Genomic DNA, 27,981 nt, shown 5'->3' with positions numbered 1-27,981 from the left:
ACTTTGGGTACTTTGGTTGAAAAGCAGTTATATAAATATTAGTTATTATATTCATGTATGTGACTGTACATGCCTGCTTCCACTGCCTGCACCCTCTCCCAGGCTCCCATTCAGTCACCCCATCACTGTTGGGTTGTGTGCTGGCCCTGTTTGTGCATGTGTGTGCCTGCTTGGCTTTCTCTGACCACTCTCTTTGCACAGTCAGCAGAGGGAATAAAAAGGTGCCTCTTTGCATAGTCAGTTGGGGCAGGGCGGAATCAAAAGGCATCTTTCTTATGGAAAAGCTCTGCGACATATGGGCATGGAGACAGCTCTTTCTCTCTCTCTCCGACAACAGCTGTGGGAGAGTACATTGGCCACTATCTCCTAGACTGGCAACAGCATAAAGTCACAGTTATGAGTATGAAGTCATAATGGCCAGTCTTTCTTCTTCAGACAGGCAGCATCAGCATGGGGTCACAATGGCCCGTCTCTCCCATACGGAAGCAGACAGCAGCAGCAACATGTGAGCAACATGTCTCTCCCTCCCAGATACTGGGGCAGGCAGAAGCAGGAGCGTTCAGGCAAAGTCTCCTTCTCATTGAGGTGGGCATGTGCAGGAACATGTGAGCACCATCTCTCTTTTTCTTACAGAGCTGGGCACTGTGAGCATAGTGGCTTGCTGAAAGTGGCAGGAGCAGATGGACAGAGAAGCACAGACAGGAGGAGGGCAAACACCCTCATTATTACAGGGCTTCTGCTTACAGTGATGCCCCCAGGGTGGCCTGGCTCCAAAAGAGGTAGAGATGATGGAGTCGGGCCCAGGGATGCTGGTAGCACTCCAGATGTAGCACGGGGACAATAGATAGAGTCAACCAAAACTGGGCATCGTTTGAGAGAAGAAATAGCCGGCTGAAAGAGTGCAGAAGGTTAGCAAGCACCGACACCCCAATACAGCAGGGTTTCAGCTTTCCATGCATGCCCCGCCATCTGGAACAGATTATGTGACAGGCCAACAGACAGACTGGATGGCAGGCGAAAGCAGCAACAATGGGCAGAAGCAACTATTGTCTGGTATCCCCACTGCAGTAGGGCTTCTTTAGCTTGCAATATGTGCCCAAGGGGAGCAGATAAGAGCACAGCGGATGGCAAGCACCAGCCCTCTGCCACCATAGCCGCCACTACACAGGCCTTCCTGCTGACTGCCACCACCCTTCCTCCCCCTGCTAGAGCGGTTCAGTTCCCCCTCGTCACCCTCGTGGGGTATGCCTCCTCTCCTGCCACCACCACGGCTTTTGGGCGTAATCTGTGTGCTCATGTGCACTACATCGGAAGCTTGGTCTCAGCACCTGCCTTCAGATTGGTGTGTGGGGTGTGTGTGTGTGATACACACACACACACACACACACACACACACACACACACACACACACACGTCCTGGAGTGCCCATTTTCAGTGCCAGTAGGCCAGCAGGGATGCCAGTTGTCATAATCCTTGTTTCCCCGTGGTCTCTTTCTTTCCCTCTCTTCTGGCTTAAACTGTCACATCATTTTGCATTTGAGCCTCATGGCAGGCAGCTGTGAGGCAATACTGGATCTAAAATTAAATGTCATTTGCTTTTGAGTTACCTTAGTTAACACAATAACAAAAATGAAATTGACCAATTTAATTTTAGCTATAGTTTTAATTAAAACTAATGGTATATCCTTAATATGATGCATTTTGAATTTTCTGCAGATTGTTGTTGCCATCTTTTCTGAGCATGTTATCGAGAAAAGAGTTATATAACCTCTGCAAAAGTGTCAGGGGGCTTTAGCAATCAAAGCTGCAAGATAAAAACAAATTCTCTCTAGAACAGGGCTGCTCAACTTTGTCCCTCCTGCAGATGTTGGCTTACAACTCCCATAATCCCTGGCTGTTGGCCACTATGGCTGGGGAATACGGGAGTTCTAGTCCAAAAACAGCTGGGGGGGGGGCCTAGGTTGAGCAGGCCTGCTCTAGAATATCTTAGAAATCCTTTTTATTTGAAGAGACACCATTTATTTTCAAGTAACATCCCTTGTCCCAGAATATTGCAGACATGGGCGTTTGCAGGACTTACATAGAAACATATGGAACATAGGAAGCTGCCATATACTGAATCAGACCATAAATCCATCTAGCTCAGTATTGTCTATCCAGACTGGCAGCAGCTTCTCCAAGGTTGCAGGTAGGAATATCTCTCAGCCCTGTCTTGGAGTTGCTGGGGAGGGAACTTGGAACCTAGAGATGCTCTTCCAAGAGTGGCTCCACCCTCTAGGGGGAATATCTTACAGTGCTCAAGTCTCCCATTCATATGGAACCAGGGCGGACCCTGCTTAGTTAAGGGGACAAGTCATGCTTGCTACCACAAGACCAGCTCTCCTCTCCTTCTTTCAAGGAGAGCACCCAGCATTCTTGGACAGGTGTGTCTTAATCAGGCGGCCGGGCGGGGGGGGGGGGCGGGCCTTGCCATCTCCTAAATGCCCATGATCACAGAATTGATATTTTGTGATATTCTGGAACAAGAAATTGATATCTGTGGTATGTAATAGTTGTCCCTTCAAAACAGAACAGAATACAGCTGCTTTGTTCTTAAATTCTAGTCCCTGAACCCCCATGGATATATACAGATTTCAGCAGATTAAGCAGTTGTTTTTTCCAGCCTGTTTCTTGACATTCTCTTTTAGGAAGAAATTCACACAATAATTTTGAATCACAAGCACACAAGCAGCCCACTGAGAAAAATATGCTTGTAAATTCTGGAAAGAAAGGATGCCAAAGAGATTTTTGACACCCCAAAGAGATTTTCTAGATAGCCATTACACTTAAGATATACATTATTATATGGCCTTAAAAATCTAATCCTGTACCAGAGTGCTGGAATGCAAAGTATAACTCTAATCATAAATTGGATAAACACAACAAACATAAAAAGCGCCTGCATGCATATGTTTTAGCTCTATCATAACACTGCGGATAAATTAAGAGTATCCTGGGTCAATGCAGCAAATATGGGAGGCAAAGGCTCACAGCGACATGCTTGCTTACTGGGTACTCTCCAGTTTTGCATTTCCCTTCCTGCAAATCATGTCTGCCAAAGTCAGATCCTGGATGTCTTCCAGAAACAATACAAGACTTTTTAGAAACGTAAACAGGCATCTAGTTGTTGGAAATAATTATGGAACCATTTTAATAAAGCACTTTCAGGCCGAGGGGCCAATTTAGGCCCCCCCGCCCCCCGGGTTAACAATGCTCAGTGTGTTCACAGAGTTCAGATTGTTCTGTCTTGCTGACAGAACATTTTGCCATGAGTTTAGTGGAACACCATGGAAATCATTTGTCTTTACTGTATGTGGGAACATGCCTTAGGGATAAAAATATCATTTTCTTAGGAAGCTAGTTCTTTTCCTGATTCCCTTCAGATGCTTTAATTTATATAGTTTATTGTATTATGCTTGTGGTCGTGGTGAAGCCTCTGACACTGGTCAGTGGAATGTTCATAAATATCCCAACTGCTTGGAGCACAAAGATGTCTGAATAGTTTCATCCAGTTTCCATGAGAGAAAGAAAAGCTATCAGTTTGACTGTGAAATGTCACACAGGCCCTAAGAACAAAAGTAGCTTTATAGGCGAGACTAAAGACTGGGTGTAGGTGGTAAGGAAGCTAAGGGACATGAAGCCCAGAGATAAGGGGCCTGAAGAAAGGGCAGTAACAACAGTAGGAAAAAATTGAGTTGGGGCACAGAAGGGGCAAAGTGCATTTGTGGGTGGGCAAACTGTGTCCCACATTTTAGATTTCAGAAATTTTCACCCTGAGAAAGTGTGCAGAGTAAACAATGAACTGAGAAACAGCGCAGAAGGGCAGATTGTACTGGCTTAATGGATCTTCCCATGCGGTGCATGGCACATTTAGCTGGGAAGGAGGCCTACAGGTGGAGAAGAACAGCCCACTCAGTCCATTGTAGCTGTAATTCAGGTTACTATATGTAGGTGCTATATGCTGAAAGGGTCATGAACACAGACTCTTATTTAGGGATGTGCAAATCGATTTGTGGCCGAATCAATTCAAATCAAATCTGGGCAATTCAAGTGATTTGACCTTGAATCTAATCACCCTTGAGGATGCTTACCAGATTTGAGGTAAAATTGAATCACTCTCGATTCGAACTTGAATCAATTTGGTGATTTGAATCTCCCTTTTGTCCCCAGCAATCTCCATTTTGTCCCCTCTGAGCTTCTGGCATCACTGCCAGAAGCTCAATATATTTTTAGGAATTTTTATTTGTGGGTTCTCAGTTGTGAAATGACTTCCTTATAGGGAAACCTATGGAGGATCTCTATGAAGAAGTTATTTCATAATTGAAAATCCACAACACATAAAAATTCCTTAAAATCCACCCCTTTGCCCAATTCCTTTGGCAGTTGAATGACAGTTGGTCCCCATGGAGCCCTGCCACCCAACAAATTTTGGTGACCTCTAACCCTTAAACATTCAGCTGAATCTATTTGAATTTGAATCAAATGAAATTCAAATCAGGTCAACCCAGATTTGAGGGCAGCAGATTTTGAGCTCAAATCTAATCAGGATGATTCAATTTTGATTGAACTCAAATCAAAATCACAAAAATACATTCATGCACATGCCTGCTTTTATTCCTTCTGCTAGTTATGTGTTTACTGGAACTGCTGTTATATATCATTTCTTGATTCCATAGTTCATAAGAGGAAAAGCTACAAAGGTCCAAACAAGTGTAAACACTGCAGTCCAAAGAAAGACCAATATTCTTATATTTGCATTTTATAGTATCCTAAAATGTTTGACTTTTCCATCTATCAGTTCTTCCATTTGTATTCTCTCTCTCTCTCTCTCTCTCTCTCTCTCTCTCCTTTCAACAGTGAGTTACTAACTTCTTGAATGCAAGTGGCATTTCTGCCCATTTAATTAGCTTTGCTGATAAGGGGAATCATTATGAAGCCTTAAAAGATGTTCTCGGTGATTCTCAGCAAACATATGCTCCCCATGGACTGGCCTTAACTAGCTCCGTGTGCTGTTCTCACTTATATGTCAGCTAGGTTTATTAACACAGGAAATGAAAAGCACCAGCAATGCCCACTGACTTAACCATACGTTCCTTGCCCTTTTGCATTTTATTGACCTATTCTTAATTACTCAGGGTTCTTTCTCCCCCAGTGTGATACTGTGCATTTAGATTGTATCCAGCTCTACGTTATTATGCCTCATTGGATAAATATGTATTATGGTCATTTGTGCACAAAGAACAGTAATATCACTACACTACAGCATTGCCTCAGAAGTGATCTATACATCCTAGGACTCTACAACTTCATGGAGGAGGAGAATTGCATGATTGAATGTTGTTACATAACTGACTGCTCCCACACATACATCAAAAACACCTTGCCAATCAAAAGCTAGCACTTTCTTCCTATCGCCCCTCTTCCTACTTTCCTCTTTTTTCTTCATGCTCTTGTCTTATTTCTTATCTATACAGGAGAACCTCCATATTCACGGACTTACCATCTGCGGTTTTGCGCACCTGTGGTTGAGTGATTGACACCCAACCTCAGCATAGGTGGAAAAAACTCAGCCCACAAGGGGTTAATTTTGCATATCTGTGGGTCAGAGGCAGCCAGAAATGACAGTGGAGGTCATTTCCAGCCGCCATTTTGTGAAACAGAGCCGTTTTGTGGCTCCTTTACTTTAAAAACTCTGTGAAAAATTGCAAAACATACCAAAGAACGGTTTTCTTTTACTTCTGAGGGGCATTGGTGTACTCAAAGACATCAGCTAAATGACTGTTTGTTTCCAACAGCTTTGTTTTTTAATATCAGCTCTGAACAGCTTACTTAGGAATAAATGCCAAGCTTGAACCCAGCTCATTCAATTGATTGACTGAACACCCTGGGTCTGTTGAAAACATTGGGCTACATCCAAAGGACATTAGTTATGACTAAACCACATTGAAATTAATGGTGTTTAAGTGAGTCATTACTAACTTGTCTGATTTATTGCCATGGTCCTTAGTCATGACTAACTTTCTTTGAAAACAACCCATTGTACAGACTCTCTAAAGGATAACTCAAGAATCAAGATGACATGAACCCGATTCCTCCTCAGGCTCCAACAAATTTTGAACTTTACCTACATTATATTTACATAATAGGAGAAAGGAACATAGGAAGCTGCCTTATACCGAGTCAGATTACTGGTGCATCTAGCTCAGTATTGTCTACACAGATGGCAGCAGCTTCTTCAAGGTTACAGGCAGAGTCTCTCTCAGCCCTATCTGGAGATGCCAGGGAGGGATGGAATTGGAACCTTCTGCATGCAAGCATGCAGATGCTCTTCCCAGAGAGGTCCCATCCCATAAGGGGAATATCTCATGGAGTAAACATATACTTTCCCATTCAAATGTAAACAAGGGCAGACCCTGCTTGGCAAAGGGGAGAATTAATGCTTGCTACCACAAGACCAGCTCTCCTCCCATATAAAATATGAGAGGATCAGTCTTTCACACACACACACACACACACACACACACACACACACACACACACACACACACACACTTGATTGATTGTATATTTTTATGCTGCCCAAATCTTATGTCTCTGGGTGATTGTAATCATCATTAGCAATGGTCTGTTCAGAAAAAAGGTAAAGAAAAAAGGTGTTTTTGTTTTGGATGTGTGGATGAATCTGAACTAAAAAAAGTGAATCTTGAAAATATGACAAAACCCTAAAATCATTAGGTTTACTGCTTAGACCAGGGTTAGTACACAGGTAAAACAGTACTGGAGTGAAGACAGATGTAATACTTGTTTTAGCCTGATGTGATTGGTAGTATTTTAACTTTACCTTTTAAAATTTGCTGTTGGTTTTATTTTCTTCTTCTTTGTTAGTTGCCTTGGAAACCTTTTGGATGAAAGGCATGATAAAAATATTTTTCAATAAAATAACACTTAGAATAAAAGATGGCTCTCAACATGTTCTTCAGCCATACTTTGCTGAAGTATGGCTCAACAGAACCTGCAAATCAAGAATCCTAGTTGAAGATCATCTGCTATGCACCTCCCTACCCTCTCATTCACTACCATGCCTCCTCCCACCTCTGCCACTGGCTGGATGGTGGATTCACTGGTGGATGCTGGATTCAGTCAGTTCAGCTGCTGATTAAAGAAGACTGAAATTGGTGAATGTGTTTCTTGATTACTAATTTTATTGTCAGGGACGCAGACAGAGAGAGAAAGCTTGAGGAGCAACTCCTCAAATTCTCTGGTGGGGAAAGGAAAGACACTTTGGGGGAAGAAAATATGTTTTGGATCTGAAGATATGGGGTATTAGGTTTGGTGAAAATGAGGGGAGAACTCATCAAATGCCTAGGGGGAAATCTGCACCCTGCTTATGATATACATAACAATCATTCAAATTTGAAGTCATACTGCAGATGGGGAGGGCTAAGACTGAGAGATAGTTGCCTGCTTAAGACCCAATAGGTCTTTGATGGCAGAGGATGAACTTCCGGGTTCACAGTTCATTGTCTACAAGGGCCTCCAATAAGGAATCAACATTTATTACAGCTACATACAGGTTTTCAAGATTTAATAGATTTTGTAAGAGATCTTTGCTCAAGAAGTGTCTTTCCCTTTTTATATCTATAGTTCTTAAAATTAAAAAAAATCCGCTCACTCAAACTAATGAAAATGAATGTCAAACAAAAGACATTTTTCCTCTTCTAGCCAGATGTAAGTAAAATGTACAATTTCTTCTAGAACAATGGATTCAGAAATAACTAGCACACAGCTCTTAAAGAACTTAAACTTATCAGGACATCAATTGCATGCAATATTTCTAAAGCTAAAATGATCCTGAAATCTCCCAGAAATCAAAGAAACACTTTTTGGCTTTGTAGATACTTGATCATAAACAGTATTAGCAAAACTTACCTGGATTTTCTGAACAGAAGTTTTAACTAAAAGGAAACAAAACAAAACAAAACAAAATAAGGTGACTTCCCAGGATAAACATTAATAATTGACTGGTTTGACATAGATCTCTAAAGTTACTATCTGATAAAGAGGACATCATTTTAAAAGCTTTCCAAAACATGGCTTTGTCCAGTCTAAAAACAATGGCCAAGTTTACCTGAAGCTAGAAATGGGAGGTGAACCACCTCCCTCCACTACAGCCTTGGAGGTGACACAATAATGGAGTTTAGTATTACATGAGGAGAGGAGAGCTGGTCTTGTGGTAGCAAGCATGACTTGTCCCCATAGCTAAGCAGGGTCCACCCTGGTTGCATATGAATGGGAGACTTGATGTGTGAGCACTGCAAGATATTCCCCTCAGGGGATGAAGCCGCTCTGGGAAGAGCAGAAGGTTTCAAGTTCCCTCCCTGGCTTTTCCAAGATAGGGCTGAGAGAGATTCCTGCCTGCAACCTTGGAGAAGCCACTGCCAGTCTGTGAAGACAATACTGAGCTAGATAGACCAATGGTCTGACTCAGTATATGGCAGTTTCCTATGTTCCTATGTTGTTGTATCTTTCAGGGCATTTTCCTTATAGGTTTGAGGAAGGTTCAAGCAGCAAGCCCTCAGTAAGCACAGGCAGTAGCAGAGAGAGAATAACTCTGTGATTAGCTCCTAATAAAGTCCATCATAGCCAAGACTTCTTGATGCCTCTATCCTGGGGCAAACATGCCCCCCCCACTCCATTCATCTCTGGGGGCAGAAAAGAGTCTGAATTGCAAGGTGCTACATTTCTGCTCACCATTCTCACCACAATGAGTGCTCCATCATCCTCTGGCCAGTATCCTCACCTTCCTTTCCAGCTTGGAGCTGGGGAGGAAATGTAGGTAGTTCTCATGTAGTTCAGCTATGGGGATCTTCCCATCTCCAACGCCAAGCCGGAGAGGAAAGCCAATGCTGGCTGTTTTGGCAGTGGGCCTCTTTGCCACCATGATCAAAATGTGCCCTAGCTTTGCTCACCAGGTCTGGAGGAGAGGCTAGCCATTTTGGTGAGAGGCAGCAGTGATTCCTGAAGCCTCTTTGTCACCACCTCCCCTAAAGGGGACCCAGACATTCCCATTGGCTCAAGAGGTAAAGGTTGGGACTGGCTGTTTTGGTGAGAGGCAGCGGGGGTATTTGGAGTGCCTTCACCACTTGCTGCCAAAACAAGTCTCAGCCTTTCCCTGTAGCTCCAGGTTTGTTGCTGGGAGTATATTCTCTGTAGTTGTCTGGACCAGGGAATTCTCAGTGTTGGGTCCCCAGATGTTCTTGGACTTCAGCTCCCATAATCCCCAACCAAAGGCCTCTGGGGCTGGGGATTATGGGAGTTGAAGTCCAAGAATATCTAGGGACCCAACGTTGAGAATCCCTGGTCTGGACCACAGACCTGACCAGCCCAACTGCTGGAATGATTGCCTGCCCTCCCATCCTAACGAGAAGAACACGAAATGATTGACTAAGGCTGAAATACAATGCACGCTTACTGGGGAGTAAGCCCCATTAAACACAGTGGCTGACATGAAGAAAATTACTCAAAGTAGTCCTATGGAAATTAAAAGTGTCTTTTTAATTTCACTGGAACTACTTTGAGTAATTTTCCTCATCATGTCAGCCAGTGAGACTAACATCCAAGTAAATATGCTTAGAATTGCACAAAAGTAGTAGGCCAAGGTCATGGCAGCCACAAACCTTGACTAGATGCTGACCTTTTTTGGTAGCCGGCTGAACTTTAAAAGCTGCCATTTTCATAAAGAAAATTATAGTAAAATTAATATGATAACAACAGAAGAATAAAGCTAGACTTTTCATCCATTATAGAGTTTACCTCAGGCCCTTGGAACTGGGTTGATGGTACAGTTAACTGGAGATGTGAGACTGCTTCAAATGTGCATGATCATCACTTGGTGAGGAGGATGGCAGTGCCCCGTAGTGATTTGCCTGCATGAATAATGGGCCATCACAGAATAAACACCAGTGAGTCATCAAATGCTGATTAATCAGATGATGAGAAATGAAGCGTGCATGGATGTGTGAACCACTGCAAGGCATCTCTTAAAAATAGGAGCTCTTTGATGCATTCCTGGAGCTTCTCCAAGGACTGCTCAATTGATTTAAATGGAGGGCATGGTTTGTGTGCCACATCCCTTTGCTGCACCCTCCATTGGAATAAACTGAGAGAACTACTTAGTGACAGCTCAAGATTTCTGTGTGCCAAAGGCAGGCTGCCAAATGCTACCCCCTTTGTGTGTACCCTTCTCCCCCACCTTTAAAAGCAAGGGGCAGAAAGAGCATCTTGCCACCATCCTGGTGTCCCAGTAGTTTGCTGCTTGAGGCAACCACCTCACCTTGCCTCATGGAAGGACCGCCCCTGGCACTACTCCTATATAGCAGAATGTTGTTTTGCTGAGATGCTTTCTGAAGGCCTTTCATCTCAAAAACTTCAGTCTTGTACCTTTGTGTTAAAAAGCAAGTAAAAAAACAGCACTAGGTTAGTTCAGTGCTGCAGAGCTTCAGCACTGTACGAGTGCTAAGAGAGTTTTAGGTTTTTAATATTGTGTCTATAAAATTTAATCAAGCTTTATCAAATATTGAACACAGATCTAAAGAAACCCAAGGGGGTGGACCTTGGGGTCTCATTATCTTAAATTAATTAACATTTTATATATGGGTACTGAATTATGCCTAAGGCAGTATGCCAGTGTAGCTTCATTTTTCACACAAGAGGCAGAAATGTAAGACTAATTTTCTGAAAGGAAATTAAATGGCCACTAAAGCTAGATTTTGTTTTAAATGCAGCTCTTTATACCAAAGCATGTATAGTATTAGCATATGCAGATGAACAGAGATATAATCATGCCAGTGTTAACAAGATCATAATAAAAGGGTACTGGCCTCCAAAAAATCATTTTTTCTGATGTGATTTAAAGCAGAAATCCTGGACCACCTTTCTGTGCCAAGAGGATGGGAAATCTAGAGAAATAATCAGAATAGCGCTCTCTCTCTCTCTCTCTCTCTCTCTCTCTCTCTCTCTCTCTCTCTCTCTCTCTCTGAAACATTTTGGGGTAGGGAATCATGTAAGTCTCAGAGGCACATTTAAAGTAAGGGTACATTAATATGACTATTGGGGGGGGGCTTCCCCCCACGCTCTGTGACTTATTATTACAGCAATGTCAATGTCTCCATATAGCCACAAGTGTTTCCTCTAAGGGAACACAATTTTTTTAATGTCTGCTCAATAAATTTTAGGTCCCACTCAGGTTGAATCAGGAAGCCCCCACTCTGAATTCATGTGCGCGCACACTGCCTTGATATTGTCGCCCAGAACAAAACTCATTCCAGACACAGATGAAAAAAAAATTAGAGAGAACACAGGCCATCACATTCTTACCTGTGTTGTTTATATTCCAATATATTTGTGTTTCATTGTCCCCACTGTTTCCCTTCCTTTATTGCTCTTTTAATTCTGCCCTGGACAGAATGGGGTAGTGGGTACAAAATGGGGGTATGTGACTTTGCATGGGGGAATTTAGAGTGAACACAGGGCCAAAGAGGATATCTCGGCCATTCCCTGGAGAAGGGAGTTGTGTGGGGGAAAAGAAGGGTGCTTGCAAACTCCTTTCCTTTGGTCCAAAGCCATGGAATTGTACCAGGTACCACAAATTAAAATTATTTGTTTGTTTGTTTGATTTCTATACCGCCCTTCCAAAAATGGCTCAGGGCAATTTACACAGAGAAATAACAAATAAGATGGATCCCTGTCCCCAAAGGGCTCACAATCTAAAAGAAACATAAGATAGACACCAGCAACAGTCACTGGAGGTACTGTGCTGGGGGTGAATAGGGCCAGTTACTCTCCCCCTGCTAAATAATGAGAATCACTACATTAAAAGGGGCCTCTTTGCCAAGTTAGCAGGTTCTTTTAGGTGGCATGTTTGATCTGGAAATGAGCTTGTGCCTGAGCAGACCCATTTCCAGATCAAACATGCCATCTAAAATAACTAGACAACTGTTTTTGCTGCCTCAGTTTTCTACCACTAAATTTTCCACCACTGTGGTGACTAAAATTGTCACCACAGATGAGACAGAAATCTCCCAAAGTAGTTTTGTGAATATCTTTAGTTTGCTCAAAGGTGTTATGACCCTCAGTGACAACAGGTGAAACTTCAAGGTCAAAAGGCTTAGCAACCCTGCAAATGGCTTACCCAAGAGGAATAATCAGATATATTTCTTCCATACTTTAAAACATTCACAAGGGGAAACTTTGGCTTGCACCTGACCAAAATAAACAAATAGAAGCAGGAGAAATCAGACTATTTATATCGATAACAAAAAATAAATGCTGAAGCAACAGCATGTGTTGTAGCTTTAAATGAATGTCAACACCAAATAATGGAAACACCTGTAAGTGTGGGAAAACCTTCCGCTTTATAGGCAAATAATTTCAGAGGGCAAACAGTGCTGACGTACTGACACCTTGCCAGCAGCCTGGCAATGCAGGTGCTACAGAGTGTGCTGGGATGAGGCCTTGGTGGACCAGGGGGAGGGAGGGGCACCTGTGCCCTGAAACTGGAGGTTGCCCGGTCTGGGTTGGAAGATTATCTGTGGGACGATTCCTGGTTTCAAGACTTAACCTCAGATTTCGTCAACCTGCAGTTTGGCGTTGTGTGCAAAGGTGGCCTATATATCAGTCCTTAATATGAGTTCGCTCCCATTTGGGGGATTTGCAATAATGTACAAAGGTGATACGTACCCAACAATCCCTTCCAGATCAGAGATGGAGCTCTCTCCTGTCGCAAGAGATTTCCTACTCCAATAGAGGGGCCGTCTGTGTGTTCTTCCATTGAAATGGATGGGGATGTCTGCATGCATGTGCTGGAGCTCCACAAGTATCCTGGAGGATACTCATATTTTGCAATGAAGGTTAATATAGCAAAGATCACAAATCACCTTCCATAGAAGTCAATGGCAAATCTCCCAAGTTTTATTTTTTATTTATTTATTATAATGGATTATTTATTATAATGGATTTAATCCTCAAAATATCCTCCAGTTCATTTTCTCTTTATTAATAATCTCTCTTTCTCCCCCTCTCTTATAGATTAAGATGTTTAGTGAAGCAGCTGGAAAAAGGTGATGTTAATGTGGTCGATCTGAAGAAGAATATTGAATATGCAGCATCTGTATTGGAGGCGGTATACATTGATGAAACAAGGTACGTCTTCAGAATAAAAGTCATAGATTGATTTGTCTGGAAAGATCTGTCTATCCATCCATTCATCTTTCTATCAATTCAGACAGATGTTCCTAAACCGCACCAGGCCTGCCCAAGGAGAAATGACACAAACAGTCTAATTGTTGTTTGAACACAACCTAAATATACCTTCATATTCAGAGTCATATTATGCTAATTTATATTAACCTCAAGGGGCAGACATGTGGTAAAATCGGAATTTTTAAGCAGAATTTTTAGGGCAATACTTGTGAGTGACAGCCAGTGTGGTGCAGTGCAGCAGTGTTCAAAACTGGGTCCCCAGATTTTGCTGGACTACAACTCCCATCATCCCCACCCTTATGTAGTACCTCTTCATGCTCCTCATTTTCAGTTCAGGAGAACAGGGTCTTTGTAGGAAGATAATAGCTTTATTTATTTTTTTCATTTATTGAATTTATATACTGCCTAGTATAAAAATCTCTAGGCATTGTACAGAATTGCTTTTCTCTGTATTGTTCACTTACTCTGACTGTTATAAACTGTCTTAGTATATCAATGATGAATTCGCTTTTTGTATTGCTATAGATGCAGAAGTTCATTTTTTATAACCAAACCTAGTACATATTTGAATTTTATTGAAGTGATTTCACAGCTAATTCTATGTTTTTCATTTTTTTACTACTTGTAATAATTTTTTAGGATTGCCAAGTAAATGTGAAACCCTATCTAGTGTAAGACCAATTTTCTGTATGCTTAACCTAAGTTTTAAATTCCGCTGCCTGGAGCTTTTAACATTTTCTCCAGAACTGAATGTGCTCCGAGGTATGAATGCCAAAATGCCTTCAGTATCACTTGATTATGGAGTGTGTGTGCCTAGTTCTATTTCCTTATTCAATTTAAGGTCTAGGCTTTTCATAATTCCAAGAAACCAGCTTTGTTCTACTAGATGTAGATGTGACATATGTACTTGTTGTTTATATTCACATACTGATCATAACACTAGGGAACAAAGGCATAGCTTATCTGTAATTTCCTGTTACCTCTTCTGATAAGTGGAAATAATTTTTTAAATTAGAATATTATCTTTTTAAAAACCAAATTTTTTTATTTTCAAAAGAATTTTTTTTAAAGAACAAGCATTTTCAAATTACTTCAGATATACAGGAACAAAACCCTGAGTATTCTCAAGCATTTCACTTTGCAATCCACTGTCAACTGCACTTACAAGTTAATATGCACATTTTAAAAAAATGAGGATATAATGCTCTAATAATAATGCATTTTGCCCATTGTCTAATTTTAACATGCAACAATTCTGCACAAAATTTTGAATTGTTGAAGTTGTAGCTGCTAGCCAGTACATATACATTTTTAATACCAATAACAACCAGCAGTAGTACTCATAAAGTATGGTATCCCAACATTTTGAGTAAAACATGCATGCTTTTATAGGGTGCGCCATAGCTCACATTGCAAGAGGACTATTAAGTAAGCTCCCTTGCCGCTCAAAAAGATTAACAAAAGGAAGTTAACACGCTCTGGTAAATGACCCTGTCAGCATCCACATCTCAATCAAAAGACCACTAAAGCAACTCACAAAGCCCTAATTTAGTCTTGAAGCAAATGGTGGCTGCCATTCACTAAGTGGCTATGGACACTGAAGCCCTCTTCTCAGGTTCATCTCCACACATTCAGTCAGTCCATGGAGGGAACCAGAATTGTGTTGGGTAGCCCAATCCCCAGCCAGTGCATGGCCACCAATCCTGCCCACCTACATCCACATCTGGGGCAATTCTTATGCTCTATATAGCCCATGTGCGCAATGGAGATGTCTCCTACATCTCATATAGCATTTTTAGTAGTATTAATCCATGAAGCAGCTCACCATCAGGTAGTGTTGCAACTCATCCTGCCACCCTCCCATAAAGTAGCTTGCTTTAAAAACCTGGTTAAAAATTCACATTTCCCTGGCAAAGCAAAAACGCTCTCCCATTGATGGAAGTGTTTATGACATCAGTGCTGCTCAACTTCCTCTTTCCCTATGACTGGAAAGGGTTTATAAAAGGAAATTCGGGAAATCTGCCATTTGTAGATTCCTGCAAGTTTATTTGCTGGCAGTGAAGATTACAATGGAGTGGAGATGAGGGGAGTGAAGACCACATGATTAGTATTAGAGCTGGTCCTATAACTAGAAAAAAATCTCCCCTCCAAAAACATTGCCCACTTGCAAGGAATGTCAGTATACGGGAAATATTTTTGATTTTTCTCCCCCTTTAAAAAAAAGGAAGAGCAACTGCGCTAACTAGGCAAAGAGGCACCTTTTTACCGTGGCGATTCTCTTTATTTAGCAGGGGGAGAGTAACTGGCCCTGTCCACCCCCAGCACAGTACCTCCAGTGACTGTTGCTGGTGTCTATCTTATGTTTCTTTTTAGATTATGAACCCTTTGGGGATAGGGATCCATCTTATTTATTTACTTATTTATTTACTTATTAACTTATTAACTTATTTATTTATTATTTCTCTGTATAAACTGCTTTGGAAATGTTTGTTGAAAAGCAGTATATAAATATTTGTTGATGATTTCAGTTGTATATGAGCAGATTTCAGTGCACATATGCGCGCGCGCACACACACACACACACACACGGTGACCAATAATAACTTTTTGGTGAAAACAAAATAATTTTTCCTTAGGAGACATTGCTATTGAGAAACTTGATACAACTATGTTTCCCAGTTTAGCATTACTGTACATTTTGCACAGTGCACAGACAACAGGACGTGGTAATAAATAACAATACAGATATTCAAATAAATCGCTCTTTTGGAGGAGGGGGGGTAATTTTACCTAAGAGCATGCCTTTAAGCTTTGCTGTGAATCTTGACTTCCCTTCTCTGAAATCTCTTTACCTCCTCTTCGACAGACTTAAATTACTTTTCTGCTTCTTCTGTGGCATGATAGAGATAATCCCTATATGAATGTCTTCTCCTCAATAATAAAAGTGCCCTCCATAGCTATATTGTTCTATGCAGTACATATATTTATAAGAATGTGTGAGCATGGAAGAATGACCAATTCTTCAGCTCATGATAACATTTCCCTTTAATAAATAATTTTGCAAACTCACACTTATGGCTCAGGACACCTTTTCTGGTTGGAACAGGTGCACGGCACTTAGCAGGAGCAGATCCTTTAGGCTGTACTCCTGAGCATTTTACTGGAAATAAATGCCACTGACTTCATTGGGACAATTCATTCCAAATAATTTTATTTAAGCTCAGAATGTACATGCCATCTTCTGTCTTTTTAATATAACCCAAGATCACCATGTATCATTTCCCACTGACTTGGAAAGTTCCCCGTGTCCCTGGATTGTTTTTCTAAAGAGACTAGTTTTATTACCACATACTGGAACTATTAAAATATTTTCAAGAATGCGGGGAAAACATTTGAATGAAAAATTTCTCCCAGTTCTCCCAGCCGATTCTAGGCTGATCAAAATTTATTTTGTTGTGATCTGGCACTTACTGTACATACATGAAAAGAACATTGAAAAGTCTTCCTATGGATTATGTGGTGGTAAGTAGCCGAAGTTTAAATGTTGCTGTTTACTGATAATTCGGCAGATTGTAAGGGGCCCAGGAGGAAATGTTGGGAAATTCTGACGTTACCAATAAATCACAAAGCTAAATGAGTTCTCTCATCCTCATTCCCATCACTGACGGACAGAAGGCATTTATCACACGTGTAAATGTCAAAAATAATCTTGTAACACCAACATTGTTTAATTTCCTTCTGGGCCTAAAGACTACCAGTAAATACCAAAATTTACTAATTTTCTGGCATTTATTGTAACATGTATATGTGAATGATCTTCTAAAATAACAAATGTGGTCACAGCAGAAATGGCAGGAAAATCAGTGATATATAAACACTGAGCAGGTCCATTGTTCCAATATGCTATTTGAAGAGATTGTTAAATTATTATAATCCCCAAAGGACTGCAGTTAAATTTAAGAAAACACCTTGTAATAAAACCAAACCAAACAGTTCCATCTAGCTCAAGATTCAGGTCAATCCAACTGTAGGCTTGCTACGTATTAAAATTCTTCCAAGAACAGCCACTATTTCTGAACTGTCCCTACACCCAAGCCAATGGACAAAACCATCAAATAGAAATGGTAGTATGAATCAGCCTTAGCATTCCTTCTCAGCAGAGAGACTAGAATGCCCCTTTAAAATGTGGGGGGCAGCAACAGTGACCATAGTATAGTTGTCCCATTGCAGAAAGGCTTTCTTGCATGCATTCTGTGTGGACTGCTAGAACATTTTACCTTTGAACTGGGATTTAAAGGACTATCCTCAAAAGGCTAAGAGATACAGTAGGGGAACCCTTTGGACTAAATTGACAGGATAAGTCTGCTCTGTGTCACAAGGGTTAAATGTGCAGGAGTCCCCAGCTAGCAGAGTACAATTAAGTTCCTTGACTAGTCCAGACTCTACGTGTTTAATAAATGAGTTTCCCACTTGTCTAGAGAGTAATAGTTTTTAGGGGGGAAATCAATATGCCCTGATGTATTTTTTCCCCTTCCTGCTGCTGAAGTTTGTAAGGAAATTGAGATATCAAAGTGCATTCAAGTTACACGAGTTCCAAACTGCATTTCCAGTTTCTTTGACAAGGGACTTTAAATTAAGAGTTTGAAACAGCTGTAACCATACTTGTATCTCATTGCTGTGCAAAGAAGAAGGGCTTCTCTCACTACAGTTCCAGCCCTACACAGATTGAGCCCCGTTATGAACCGTGGCCTGGCCTGGCCCTGATTCTCTTGGATATTCCCAGGTCTCCAAGTGTGGGGTTTTAAAACCTCCATCTTAGAAATAGAAAGAGCCTCTTTAAAAACAACCAAAGACTGCTGACAAATAGCCAGACGTGATCATCTTTCGATTTTAATCAACTGCAAGTCTATATGGATTTTCTTTTCATTTTTTTAATTGTAACCCCAATTATATCCTACCCTGTCTCTAAGGTTCACAGAAACTGAGAATTCCAAATTGCAATCATGTACGTTAAAGTGGAGTGGGAAGAGATAATCAGCACACCCTTAGCCTTGTGCTGGGAAAGGCAGCTTTGACCCACCTGGTTAGAGGAGCACAAGGAATGGGTGGGTTAGGGCTAATCCTTGGTGAGGGGAACATGCTGTAGCAGAAGCCTCTTGCACACCTCCCTGCCTAGCACCTTATTCATTGTGATGTGATGATTGCCATCCCTACCATGGGGCAGAATGGGCTTTGGTTGCTTGCCCATTTGGGGCTGGGCAGGAATTGTATGCTTCCCTATAGATTGACCTCTGTCGAAAGGAGTTTTTTCCTGCCCCATGTTGCCTCCTCTTTAGTTAGTTGTTCACAGCTGGCAGGGAACAGCAGTAGGGATGGTATTTAGTGAGCCCTCTCGGGCTTTGCATACTGGAAGTTGGCATTCCCGCTAAAGTTGAGGCAAGTAGTTAAAGTAGTTTCCGTTAAAGTTGAGGCAAGTAGTTAAAGGGCAAGCCAGATTTGTTGCTGTAAGCCAATCTCCATTTCCCAAATTATGAAGGGTATGCACAGATGTCCCAAAACATTGGTGCCTAAGGCAGAAACCCCAAATTGTGCCCTTCATCATATATACTAATATGTACTAACATAAATGGTTGACAATTGGCTGTCCTTTAATTGTACTCCCAAATCTTCTGGGCCACCCTGCCTGACTGTAAGGCTAGCCCTTAGGAGGGATGTGCGAGCTGGCTCAAAATGGAGCCAGCTTGACTTCAAACCAGCTCAACTCAAAGACTCGACCTCGAGCTGAAATACCATCCCTAGGGCTGTTCCCTGCCAACTGTGAGCAACTAAAGAGGAGCACACTCCTGTCAGCATAGCATAGTGGTTAGAGTGTTGGACTAGGACCGGGAAGACCTGAGTTCTAGTCCCCATTCAACCATGAAACTCACTGGGTGACTCTGGGCCAGTCATGTATCTCTCAGCCTAACCTACCTCACAGGGTTGTTGTGAGGATAAAAATAAGCATGTACTCCACTCTGAGGTCCTTGGCGGAAGAGCGGGATATAAATGCAATTAAATATATATATATATATATATAAATAAATAATACCTTGCTTCCACACAACCAAAAACTGGGAGCACACACAGCTCCCAAACCTGGGTAGAGCACCATTGTTGATTGTGTGAATGACCTCTTCAGCTACCAAATGGGGGTGAGATTTGAAGCATTTTAGAAGGATTTCAGTGTTATGATGAAAGGACTTCTGTTTTATGATAATTGAGTGATTTGTTAAAATAGGAAAGATGGTGCAGAGGGTATAATCTTAGGCCTTGGTTAGAAAGAATTCTTAGGAGTGTGAGTGGAAAGAAGCTCGCACAGGCAAACTTACCCATCTCCTCTTCAGTAGAGCAGCTAAGGTTACCAACCCTCCAGAAATTGGCAGCAATTTCCAAGTGGCTTTTGAAAGAGTCACTGGAGATTTTAATGATGATATTGTGAAAAATAATAGTTATTGATTGGATGGTGTGAGTCATGGAGGACTGCAGGGAAAATAGAAGTGCCTTCTGTTTGTGCAAGAGCCTAGAATTTAGTGCAGCTATTATGGATAACCCTGACAAGGCCTTCTCCTCAGGGCTTCGTCTCCAGAATCTAGTATCTCCTAAGCAACCCTCCTTCCGATTTTCTCAGAAATTCCTCTACAGCAACTCCTCAGGCCCTGAGGAGACTCATGACTAACGAAGGGTTGCCATAGGCATCTGATAGGGCTACATTTATGTAAAAGTTCAACGTATTCCCATTTTGAGTAATACTGCTCTTACAGTTAAGAAGTTTCTTCTAATGCTGAACTGATATTTAAATCTCTTTACATGCCCTGCTCTTCAGGGCAAAAGATAACAAGTCTTTGCCTTCTGTGTGACAGCCCTTCAGATATTTGAAGAGTGCTATCAATTACTTCTCTCTGTGACACTAGAGATCATCTTTTTACTAATGTGTAAAAGGCAGAAATGACATCCTTCACAGAAGTATATGAAAGACATTGACAGGAAAATGGGAAAAAAAGTTGTTTTCATTGCATAGAAGACAGTTTTTTGATGTATATAACTGCCAAACTTACTAAAGGATTTCTTTTCCTTCTGAAGAAGAGCAATATGACTTGAAACATGCAGATGACAGACTATTATACAAATAATAAAGCTGAGGAGTTTCTTCAGGGACTTGCCCCTCCTTCGTTCTTGCATTATGATGTGGAATGGCTCTCTTTTTCATCCTGGTATGATTTAGCTAGGAGACCAATTTAAAAAAAATGAATGTGCTAGCTAGGCCAATATTCATCTTCATCATAATCACATGGTGTGGTATGCTATAGCTCCTGAAGTTCTTATTACATAAGGAGCATTTGGTAAGAACATAAGAACAGCCCTGCTGGATCAGGCCCAAGGCCCATCTAGTCCAGCATCCCATTTCGCATAGTGGCCCACCAGATGCCGCTGGAAGCCACAGACAGGAGTTACAGGCATGCCCTCTCTCCTGCTGTTACTCCCCCGCAACTGGTACCCAGAGGCACCCCGCCCCCGAGGCTGGAGGTGGCCTACAGCCCTCTGACTAGTAGCCGTCAATAGACCTCTCCTCCATGAAGTTATCCAAACCCCTCTTAAAGCCATCCAGGGTGTTGGCTGTCACCACATCTTGTGGCAGAGAATTCCACAAGTTGATTATGTGTTGTGTGAAAAAGTACTTCAGTTTGCTGGTCCTAGATTTCCTGGCAATCAATTTCATGGGATGACCCTTGGTTCTAGTGTTATGGTACTTATTGTCCCATTCATACTGCAAAGAGTGCGGTTCTTAATTCATTATTGTGTACTACATGTATTTACAGGAGGCTCTTGGATACAGAGGATGAACTGTCGGATATCCAGTCGGATTCAGTACCACTGGAAGTACGGGATTGGTTGGCTTCTACCTTCACGAGGAAAATTGGGATGACAAAAAGGAGGCCAGAGGAAAAGCCCAAGTTTCGAAGCATCGTGCATGCTGTTCAAGCTGGGATTTTTGTAGAAAGGTGAGTGCTGGCTTCAGAAATATGACAGAGAATGAGGACAGTGTCCACCTCAATGTCCCTAACCAGGTGACCAAAAGAAGTCAATAACTTTGTTGTACTGAATTTCTAATCTCTGACTTGTAATTCAGAAGGTAGTAAACTGCTGACCCACTTGCTAGATTCCATTGGCCTGGGACTTTGAGAATGTCTAGATACAGAATTCAAGACTTATGCTCATTTATATCAAAATATATCTATTCTTTTTAACAACCCATTAATTCTCTTATATACCTCCTTTCATGAATGAAGGCAATGGTATGACAGCCTTTGAAACCAGATAGGAAATGGTATGACAGCCTTTGAAACCAGATAGGAAACTGGTTTTTGATATTTACCTAGACTGGTATTCAAAAGGAATCTAGGTGCTAAGCAAAATGAAAATTATGTGAAGGGGGAAAAAAAGATATATTCAGTGGTAATGACAAACCATGGTAAGATAAAATGATTTGTCAATATGTCTGAATGCAGCCAATGTTAACCTAGACTTCTGGGTTTTTTTCTTGGTTTTTTCTAATGTGTGTTCCTTGGGGTTGTGGTGTGTGTGTGTCACAAATTGTAAATGTCACAAATGCTTATTTGAAAACAGAGTTGAAATGTGTGACATGTGCTGAGAAACCTGAACATTTTGTGTACATTACCATTAGGATCACAAAATGTTGAGTTAATGATTTTGAGTATTTGAAAAGTTTTATTTTCCTTTGGCCAAAAATGTCTCCCTGCTAGTTTTCAGGAGTAATTTCATTTAATGTTCTTCTGTTCTAGAATGTATCGAAGGACCTCTAACATGGTTGGTTTAGCTTATCCAGCAGAAGTCATAACAACCTTTAAGGTGAGATCAGTTCAAGAACTGTATAATGTACAATTCTCTTTCCATCCATCCATTCACATAGAGACAGATACACAGATTTCTTTCAGTGTAGACTTAAGGAGGTGTTGCAGAATCATGAAAGGCTTAGTTCACACAAACCATTGGAGCTCATTTTCTTCACCCAGTTGTGTATGCAGTTAAAGAACCACATGGTGGATTGTTTGTGTGAACCATCCATGCACATGTGACACCCACAACCATTTCTTTGATCACAGTTGCTTTAAAGCTGCCATGACGGAGCATACCAGCTCTGCCAACTTGTACTAACAGCATATGACTAAAGCATTCCCGAAAGGCAGATTTTGAGTCAAAATAGGGACTAGTTTACCAGGGACAGGGACCAGAAAAGAGAGAGTGGCTGACATGATGCCCAGCATTACAGAGACAAAACACTGCATCCTCGGGCTGCTGCCAAGGCCTAAGTTTGCCTTAGGGATCCACAGGAGCTTCGGGGTGCAGTGTTTCATCTTCATAATGCTATTATGTTAAGAATGGGCAGTCGCACTAGCAACATTCTGCATTTCCCCCCATTGTTGCAAATGTGGGAAACTTCGAAAGCACTTCTTGCACAACCGCCCATTCTTAACAGTGTTGGGCCTCCTTAGGACTTTGCAGCAGCCAGGGGGCACAGCATTATGGCTCCGTAATGCTGCACATCACATCAGCTACTTTCCCTGGTAAGTGGGTGCAGGTGGAGCATATGACAACGATAAGTCCAGTACAGTGGGGGAAATGAGGTCCTCAGTGTGAAGCAAACTAAGCAGATAATTAGGTGGATAATATTGGAAATGATCCAGCTGTAGTTCAGTGCTTTTAAATCCTGTTGATTTTGAGGATTGGCTATTTAAAGCACAGGCTGTGAAGCCTTCTTTTGAAATCAATGGAAACCAAATGTGCTTAGTATTGCCTGGATCATCTCTATATTTCTAAAAATATATAATTTAACGAATCCATGATATTAACATTAAATTGGTCGTGTACAATTGCTGAAAAACGCTGTTTTGATTTTTGAACCAAATGTTTACCCATTGTTCAGAAATATCTGAATCCTATTGGTGGCAAAGTCTGAAGTATCTTAATGATCTCCTTCTCCCCCCCACCCCTGCTTTGCCTACAGGATGTTGATAAGTGGTCATTTGATGTGTTTTCCCTAAATGAAGCAAGCGGAGGGCACAGCCTAAAATTTATGATCTATGAATTGTTTACTAGATATGATCTATTGAGCCGTTTCAAGGTAAGAAACATATCATAAAAGTACAAAGACAATGGAACATTCTGTGTCACCCTCTTCCCAAATACTCTCTGTACACACATATTTTAAGGAGTGAAGTTTGCCCAAGTTTCTTTTCTGACTTGAGAATGTAGAATGGGCAGCTGACAGACGTAATATACGAAGAGGTGGTATGAATATAGTGCATTAGGAACCTGTTAAATAACAAATGTTTAAAGGCATCGCAAGTAGAACCTCCTGCCTGGGTCTCAGAGTGGATGAATAACCTGGAGAGGAGGCAGGCAGGCTGAGGGCAGAAGGCTGGAAGCTGAAATTAGGCAGGATCATAGTCTGGTGGCCCAGAGGAAGGACTTCTAGCTTCTCTGCCAACCCTCAGGTCTGGTGTCACATGAAGCGGCCCTGAGTGAAGCTCTGAGAGTTGTATCTCAGCTAATGGCACTGGATTTGCCCTGACTTCTTCGTCCAGGGAGGTCATGGTCTGTTGTCTGAATGTCCTACCTAGAATCACCAACAGAAGCACAGTGGCATAATGGTTAGTGTTGGACTAGGGGCAGGAATACCTGGGTTGAAATATCTACCTGACCATGAGGCTCACTGAGTTACCTTGGCTCGATAACTATCTCTCAGGTTAGCCTCTATCTTACAGGGTTGGAATGCAAGGGAGCAGGGGAGAAGATTTATGCTGCCCTGAAGTCCTTGGAGGAAGAAACAGATTAAAGCCATAACAAATAATTTCAACCCCTGAACAGCTCCTGTGCCACAACGGCCAAGCTGTGAAGAACCTGATACCTCTTCATACATGTATTTGCATTAGGATATTAATAACAGTGGGATCTGTTCACTACCAGAACCTGTGAGAAAATCCCTGCACAGAGATTGCATAGAAGCCCAAATGAATGGAGGCTGCATTACATGGTAGCTCAGGGCTGTGTGAATGCTGTACTTCCGTGGGAGCACAGAAAAAATTGATACTGAATTCACCTTCCTGGGATTCTCAGCTTCCACTTTTAAAAAAAGAGCAAATTTCTAGCCCTCCTGGATGTGAAGATGTGCTTGCAAGTGTATAGGCAATGAGGCTGTTGTCACGAGCAGCCAAGACCGGGCTAAAGCAGCCAAGCCTGGGCTTGGCTGCCTGACAGAACCACCGGGAGCTGACCAGCTCTTGGCAGCAAACCTGCCAAAGAAGCGCACCAGTTAGCCAAGGTTAAGGGTGCGTTTGTGCCCTTAACGCTGTCTAACGGTTTGCATGTCAGTGCCAGCTACTTGCAGCCAGTGCCGAGACACTGTGGGTCTCCTGGCTGGCAGCAGGGGGATCCTCACAATGCACCATGCACTCACTGACAATGCACCATGCACTCACGTGGTGCATGGTAGGATTTCCAGGGGCTGGACCCTGCACCTGCACACAGCCTGGGGCAGCCACGTGTCATCTAGGTGCATGATCCATTCACCCAGGCTCTTCACGTCGCTTGTCTCTGGAGAAGACAAGTGGGCCCACTCCTTCCTAGGGGGCCCTGAGAGAGCCACACCACCACATAAAGGCTATAGCTACAGAATTGGTCTTGGAGATCAATATTGGGCCCATCAATCAATCATCTTTATTACGGTCCAAGACCAGCATAAGATAGAACAGTAAAGCATGATTCAAAACAATAAAAACATATTACAGAACCATTATATTACTTTAAAATTAGTACTCTAATAGTATAAAACTATACAACAGTGGGCCCTTCGGAGCACGCTGGATTCTCGGCAGCTGCCAAAGTATCCTGACCTTGATACTGGCTGTGAGTAGAATACATTGTAAGAAAGAAAGAGAGAGAGAAAGGTACTCAATTTGCTAATTGATACAGGTATCAAAAGTTAGCTTTTGTGGACTCCCTCCCACCACCACTACCACAACAGTGTCAATTGCACACAGTTCCCATTATGCTCCAAATAAATATTGATTTAACCATGGAGCGGGAAAATTATGAACATGTTTTGTGCCTTTGAGTTTCCCCCCTTGTAGCTAGTGGTCTCTCCCCCCCCCCGCCCGCCGCCACAGGGGGTGAGGTCAGGACTGCTGTGAGAAGGGAAAGGCTATGACTGCCCGCCCCCTGTGCTGTGGCCATGGTACAAATAAGGGGGTGCTGCAGCTGCTTTTCTGGTGATCTAATCATTGGACTCCCAGTCACACATCACATCTAGTTGGGTCCTCTGGAACCTCATGATCAGGCTAGTCAGGAATAATTCTCCTCCCCTTGCCATGGAATTTTACACACAGCAGGCTTTACTATGGGTTTATTGGGAGGTTTTATGGCGAACTCGTTGTCCCAAAAAACCAACTCAGGTTGTGAATTTTTTTACCCCAGATTTAAATCGGGCTACACTCTAATGCACAGTGAAAACCCTGAATTGTATGTGAACCTCTCCCCGATAACTTGCAGGGACTTCGGGGTAAATCTGGCCAATATGTGGATGTACCCCCCTCCATTCTGGAGGAGATGCGAGTTAAAGGGCTTTAAAAGCCCTGTGTGAAAACCTTCCATGGGAATGTGTGCTGCATAGAAAGCATTGTATACTGTTTTGACTGAGCATGCCCCACTTTTGGTTGGAGATAAGGAAAATAGGAAGAGTACATGGCAGAAGGTGTGTGTGGAAGGAGGATGGCTAGGCTGCTCCTGCTTGTCCATCCCCTGCAGTGTGCCCACAAAAGCCATTCCATCTTTGCTGGTTTCCCACCTGTCCCTGCCCACCCAGGCCACTGAGCACAAAACAAAGGCAAGCTGTGCATTGCACACCGCAAAAGGCGCTCTGACTGACAAAGCATTGAATTGTTAGTGCTGGAGGTTACTGCCTGAAAGAGCGCTGAAATGATGGCTTCCTTTATCTCTGCAGGTGCAGAAGACAGGTTTCTTTGAATGTCTGTACTGCTTTTCCTTATTCTGTTTTTCTGGTGGCATTTGGAAACTGGAACGGCAGAATCAACAGTGCATATTTTCTTATAGACTGTAGCCCTGAAATCTCCTGTTGCTGTTGTTGTCGCCGTCTCATGCAGATCCCTGTTCCCAGTCTTCTTTCATTTGGGGAAGCTTTGGAAACCGGCTACAGCAAATACAAAAACCCTTACCACAACTTGATCCATGCAGCTGACGTTACCCACACTGTGCACTGCATCATGCTCCTTACTGGTATCATGGTAAGAAATGCTGAGTCAGACTGAGCCAATATGAACTTGAGGTGGTGGCTTAAGACCTGCCCAACACTCATTGCTAAAGACTGATGAGAGAAATACAGTAAATGTGTTTTTGTTTTAGGAAGCCAGAGGCCACGACCCAAAACACAGCTACAGGCATACCCCAAGCAGCTTTGCTTTCAAGCCATCATTACTGGCCCCATCATTCAGTCATGCTTTTGTAACTGCTGAAATAAACTTTTCGGTGCAGCCAACAAACAGGTTGGCTGAAGCATCTCCCTTCCCAAAGACAATCAGAATGACATTATGGAACTTTTTGCCTCAGTCACTTGGGATTATCCTGGAGGCAACAAGTGAAGAAGAAAGAGGAGAAAGAAGCTTCCACTTTCATCCCTTTTTGCCCTTGATCAGCCTGCCAGGAAGTGGATGATGGATTTCGGTTTAAGAAGCTACTATTAGCTTCTGTTAGCTACTGTTATGGGGAGGAGAGCTGGTCTTGTGGGAGCGAGTGTCCTCTTTGCTAAGCAGGGTCCACCTTGGTTTTCATATGGATGGGTGACTACATGGGAGCGCTGTAAGATATTCCCCTTAGCAGATGGTGCCATAGCTCAGTGAAAGAACATCTGGATACTTGCATGCAGCGGATTCCAGGTTTACTCCCTGGCATTTCCAGGCAGGATTGAGAGAGACTCCCACCTGACACCTTGGAGAGTCATTTGTTGCCCAGTTTGGTGCGAATCCAGACCGGATTTGAACTGGACTGGGTCTGTTTTGGCACCCCCCCAAATACCCCCACCCCCATTTCGGTTCGATTCAGGAGAGGTCATATATTTGAAAGGAAGCTTATATAATATATATAAGAAGGGTTCAGTTTGAGTCTGGACTGGACTCGAACCGGATCGAGCCAGTTCAGTCCGGCACTCCCTCGAACCCACTCGGTTCGGTTCAGTCCAGGGGGGATCACGCACACTTCATAAATAAATAAATAAATTTATTTTTGCTTATTCCCTTAGGGGGAATTGTTGGAGGTGGCAGCGGGGGGCGGGGTCTGCAGAGATTCGACATTGAACCTGTTTGCACATGCCTAGTTTCTACTGAGTCAGACTATTGGTCCATCCAGCCCAGTATTCTCCTCTGATAAGCAGCAGCTCTTCAGGGTCTAAGCAGAAGTCTTTCCCATCACCTGCTACCTGATCTTTTAAAAGGAGATGCCGGGGATTGAGCCTAGGACCAAACATACAGCTGTATTACTGAGCTGTACTACTGAGCTGTGGCCCTTTCCATCACTTCCTGAGCCTCTTCCAGAAGTACGATGACCCTGTCAAT

General features: G+C 42.4%; 1 protein-coding gene and 1 long non-coding RNA gene across 9 annotated transcripts in view; one reads left to right on the top strand and one right to left on the bottom strand.

Moving 5' to 3' along the window:
• PDE1A (phosphodiesterase 1A) overlaps window positions 1-27,981 on the top strand; it is a 217,129-nt gene that overhangs the window by 160,921 nt on the left and 28,227 nt on the right. For 5 of the 8 annotated variants that reach the window (XR_008311124.1, XM_053270027.1, XM_053270037.1 and 2 more), the window contains 5 exons: window positions 13,127-13,240; window positions 21,157-21,339; window positions 22,141-22,207; window positions 23,364-23,480; window positions 26,518-26,658. Coding sequence is in view for 7 of the 8 variants with exons in the window: in XM_053270027.1 (XP_053126002.1) it covers window positions 13,127-13,240; window positions 21,157-21,339; window positions 22,141-22,207; window positions 23,364-23,480; window positions 26,518-26,658 (622 nt within the window). In the remaining variant the exon portion in view is untranslated. Of the gene's footprint in view, window positions 1-471; window positions 606-9,893; window positions 10,003-13,126; window positions 13,241-21,156; window positions 21,340-22,140; window positions 22,208-23,363; window positions 23,481-26,517; window positions 26,659-27,981 lie in introns of those variants that run through there. The other 3 variants (XM_053270058.1, XM_053270076.1, XM_053270067.1) reach the window with 3 other exon arrangements.
• On the bottom strand, window positions 6,846-8,198 carry LOC128333958 (uncharacterized). Its single transcript, XR_008311129.1, has 3 exons — window positions 8,169-8,198; window positions 7,970-7,995; window positions 6,846-6,938 (listed from the first exon to the last, which is right to left on the bottom strand). It is a non-coding gene; the product is annotated as an uncharacterized LOC128333958 (long non-coding RNA).

This window comes from Hemicordylus capensis, chromosome 1 (genome assembly GCF_027244095.1).
Source record: "Hemicordylus capensis ecotype Gifberg chromosome 1, rHemCap1.1.pri, whole genome shotgun sequence".
NCBI classification, from domain to species: domain Eukaryota; kingdom Metazoa; phylum Chordata; class Lepidosauria; order Squamata; family Cordylidae; genus Hemicordylus; species Hemicordylus capensis.
The sequence above is the reverse complement of the archived record's forward strand: the minus strand, read 5'-3'. Positions and strand labels throughout refer to the sequence as shown.